General features: G+C 47.2%; 1 protein-coding gene across 1 annotated transcript; it reads right to left on the bottom strand.

The window, feature by feature from the left end:
- Positions 1-782: 782 nt before the first annotated feature.
- inab (internexin neuronal intermediate filament protein, alpha b) lies at positions 783-2,920 on the bottom strand. The gene is made up of 3 exons (XM_070926520.1): positions 1,874-2,920; positions 1,235-1,359; positions 783-1,062 (listed from the first exon to the last, which is right to left on the bottom strand). Exons 1-3 carry the CDS (start codon positions 2,918-2,920, stop codon positions 783-785), a joined length of 1,452 nt encoding a protein of 483 aa, XP_070782621.1.
- Positions 2,921-4,121: the final 1,201 nt, after the last annotated feature.

The raw sequence follows: 4,121 nt of genomic DNA, 5'->3' as shown, positions 1-4,121 counted from the left end.
TAGTAAAGAGACGCACCTTAATGGCCCAGCAAAACACAATCATATACAAATGTTTATTTTGTCGACTTTGTGCTTCCTTACTAAACTGTCGTTATTCTGTTCTTTGTGTTGTATAAGTGGACGCAGAACCGACACCAGCGGACGTGTTTTGAATCTTTTATCCTTTAAATGCGCATAGTAACACTTCACACACACATGCTTCCATTGGAATGTGTTGAGAGTATCTCACAGTTTGTGGTAGAAGTGAATGACCAGAGTTATTATCTACTGTGTTTCAGTATCACATATCGAAGTAACATTAGCCCAAAGTGTGAAAGACCAGTTGAATATTATACTTTTGAAAGACCATACTTCTGTAAGAGATGCTACCTACGTGCTTGTTATTGTTTGCTGTTGAGTGTGTGAAGGACACACAGAGAGAGAACAGATGTACGGTGGTTTTGTATAGAGTGATGGTTACAGTAGAGTTATAATGGATTGCCTTTAGGGAACACATGTGGGGGACAAAGGGGACGAGGAAGAATAAACCCACGTAAAACAAACGTCTAGATCCCGCACTCTACACACTTGTGGACATCCAACACACCACAGTTCAGATAGGAACCGTGGCAGTCTTGCTATGCTTATATTAAAGAAGGCAAAGCAGAGCTATCATCTTAGATCCCCACAAGTGTTTAGGTGTGAGGGCTCAGGGTTTGTTTCAGGGTGGGAAATGAAGAGAGGTATGGGTTTGTGGGGTAAAGAAAAGCTTCAGGGGTCAAAAGCAGGCTTACAGTAGGCTCTTAGTTTTTCTGACTGGTGGGAATGTCGCTCGGGTCTTGCTGCTTTTTGGTGGTGATCACTGTCTCCTCATACACTTCGCGCTGGGAGACCTTGCCTCCAGACTTGCTCTGCTGCTGCTGCTGCTGGTCCTCGTCCTTGCCCTCCTTCTTGGAGCCCTTGATGGAGCTGGTGTAAATGCGGGACTGGTAGTTGTAGCCTTGGCCAACACCTGAGCTCATGGAGGGGCCGGGATAGGTGATCCCCGTCCCGATGCGGGTCTCCTCCCCTTCCAGCAGTTTCCTGCAGAGAGGATGATGGAGGGAAAGATTTAGAAAGGATGATGCATGGGGGAGGAGATAGAGGAAGGGGGGGCCCCACTAAAAAGTGTTTTTAAATTCTGCTCTTTCACTTCCATGTTATCGGGGTTCTCATAACTGATAATGTGTGAGTTGTCTTTGACAGAAGGGCGTACCTGTAAGCTGCAATTTCAATATCCAGTGCCATCTTGACATTCAGCAGATCCTGGTACTCCCTCAGGTGACGAGCCATCTCGCTCTTAGTGGTCCTCAGCTCATTCTCCAGCTCTGCCATGCCATCCTAATGAAAAATACAACAAGAAAACATGACAAGAAATGTATAGGCAATGGTTCAAGATTTAAAAAAAACCGCAGTGCCTGGACAAAGACCTCTGTCAGTCCAATTGTTAACCTGCGCATTGTGTCCTTGGAAATTCGAGTCGTTCATGAGCAAAATGGGTGGAAATGTTTGTCCTAAAAACATATTCTCAGTTGGGAGCGCAGAAACAAGAGCAACGCTTGTGTGAAATCACTCATTTGGAGCAAATACAGTCGGTGGGCGTTGTCAGATGCAGCTGCTGAGCGCGCTGTCCCGGGGGAGAGGCTTTCAGCACCACGGACAGAGCCCGACCAACAACAGCTGCTCCTGATATCATTATTGCTCTGACATTCACTTATTAAGAGAAAGAAAACACTGCACAGTGAATTCATTTCAATGTAAATAAACTTTTATGAGGCTGAAAATGAACGGCTGATTTTTTATTGGTCTATAACCCGTCTGATGAGCGGTTAACAAGTGATTCAAATGTGCTAACCTGGTAGTTTCCAATCTCCACATTGTGCCTGTCCTCCATCTCCCGGAGCTGCTTTTCCAGAGACTCGTTGGTTCCCCTCAGACTCTCTATCTCGATGGTCTTGGACTGCAGCTGCCTCCTGAACTCGTTCATTTCCTCCCTGCTGGCGCGGATGGCCTCGTTACTCCGGTTGGCCTGCTCGGACAAGTCGGCGAACTTGGTCTTGTACCACTCCTCGGCGGACTGCAGGTTCTTGGACGCCATGGACTCGTACTGGCCTCGAATCTCTTTGAGGGCGGAGGTGAGATCCGGCTTGGACACTTCCATCTCCACAGACACCTGGGCAGCCTGGATCATGTCCATGAGCTCGGCCACCTCCTCCTCGTGCACCTTCCTGAGGAAGTTGATCTCGTCCAGCAGAGATTCCACCTTCTTCTCCAGGTCCAGGCGCACCATGGTGGCATCATCCACGTCTTTCTTAAAAGCCTTGAGGGTGGCCTCCGCCTCCTCCCGGGCACGGAACTCCTCTTCGTATTTCCCCCTGAGCTTCTGCAGCTCCTCTTCAATACCATCCCTCTCCAGCATGAACTGGGACTTCTCCCCGTTCAACTCTTCCAGCTGGGAGCGCAGCTCACGGATCTCTTGCTGGTAAAGCTCGGCCAAGCGGGACGGCTCGGTCTGCCGCTGGCGCAGGGTGTTCAGCTCCGTCTCCAGCACTTTGTTGTGCTGCTCCAAGTTGCGCACTTTGTCGATGAACATTGCAAAGCGGTCGTTGAGACCCTGCATCTGTTCCTTCTCATTGGTGCGGATGATTTTGAACTCATTGTTGAGGACGCTGCTCTGTGTCAGGTCGAAGGTCTCCAGCGGCATGGACGAGAAGGAGCGGCCGGACTTTCTGCTGTACGAGCCCAGGGATGAAACGTTGCTCCGGGATAGAGAGGAGGACCGGTATCCTCCCCGCGAGGACACGTTCACCGCAGACCGCGATGGCGAGGACGCATAACGGGGAGAATCCCCGAAAATCTTCCGGTAGGAGGAGGACGAAAAGACTTCAGATCCGTAGCTCATCTTGGCGTGTATGGAGACAGAGCGGAGAAGTGGGCGCGCCTCCTTTATATAGGGGGACCGAGCCAATCACTAATTAATGCCCGACGGCAACATCCGGACTCATTCGTTCCACATGCGTCAGGTGGCCCAGTGTATCAGTCAGTCAATCAATGCTGAATAATGTGCTAGAGATGGATTTCCTTTGCTCGTAATTAGTCTACAATAATCCCGACATTAGTCCAGATGTGCGCAGTTGACTCTGTTCTTTGTGTGGAGCAGGCGGAGCTGTCCTTTTTGGCGCAGTAGTGATGCGTCAGTGTTTGATCGCTTGTTGCACATTTACACTTCGTATCGAAATGTTCTTCCGAAAATAAATCTTTAGCTTTTGATATAAAGGTAACCTCCAGCCCACCTTCAGTGTTTCTGTCGCTGATTTCCACCCGAATTCCCCTAAAGTCTACAAGTGCACAATGGTGATTTTAGGCAGAATTAAGATGGTGCACTTTACTTCAAAACTTTGTTCTAATGTACATAGTTGCAAGTGCAAGCCGACAACTAACTGTGCTACTGTTCTCTATATTCACAATATCCACAAAATCTCTTCTATATCTGCAGTTTTTGTTCTAATAACACATGAACTTGAAACGTCTGTTTCATTCAAACGTTTGCGCAAAATGCACAGACGTTGAACGTGTTTAAAATGATGAGATCCTTGTAGGAACATGTGCATTTACCTCTTCTCAAACGTATGAAGTGAGAATGAGGCTAAAATGGCTGACTGCAGAGAACCTGTAAATGGTCTTTGTGAGTGGCAGAACAAAAGGGACTTTTAGATTTGTGCACCTGCTGACCAACATCCACAGAGCAGCTCTTAAATGAGGACTTCCCATTTGAAGATGAATTTGTTACAGGTGTTTGGGTGGGCCTTGAGGTTGCTTTTTAAGAGTTTAGAGTTGAATCTTCAAGAAAGAAGAAGTTTAAGATCTTGATTTATATTTAAAGGTACTCTCTGTATATAAATGAAAGCGGTTTGATAATGATTTGTTGGTGTATATTTAGTTTTGTTCAACATTCCTTGAAAACAGCATCCCACTGACAGGCCTTTGCTGCCCTCTGTTGTCAAATTGCAGCACACTGCAAGCAAACATGCATGCTCAGAATATCGGTTAGGACCACTTGGTGCTAAGTTGTTTAAGTACATAACCTATAATAATGAATGCAG

The sequence above is a fragment of the Enoplosus armatus genome, chromosome 2 (genome assembly GCF_043641665.1).
Source record: "Enoplosus armatus isolate fEnoArm2 chromosome 2, fEnoArm2.hap1, whole genome shotgun sequence".
In the NCBI taxonomy this organism is placed as follows: domain Eukaryota; kingdom Metazoa; phylum Chordata; class Actinopteri; order Centrarchiformes; family Enoplosidae; genus Enoplosus; species Enoplosus armatus.
The sequence above is the reverse complement of the archived record's forward strand: the minus strand, read 5'-3'. Positions and strand labels throughout refer to the sequence as shown.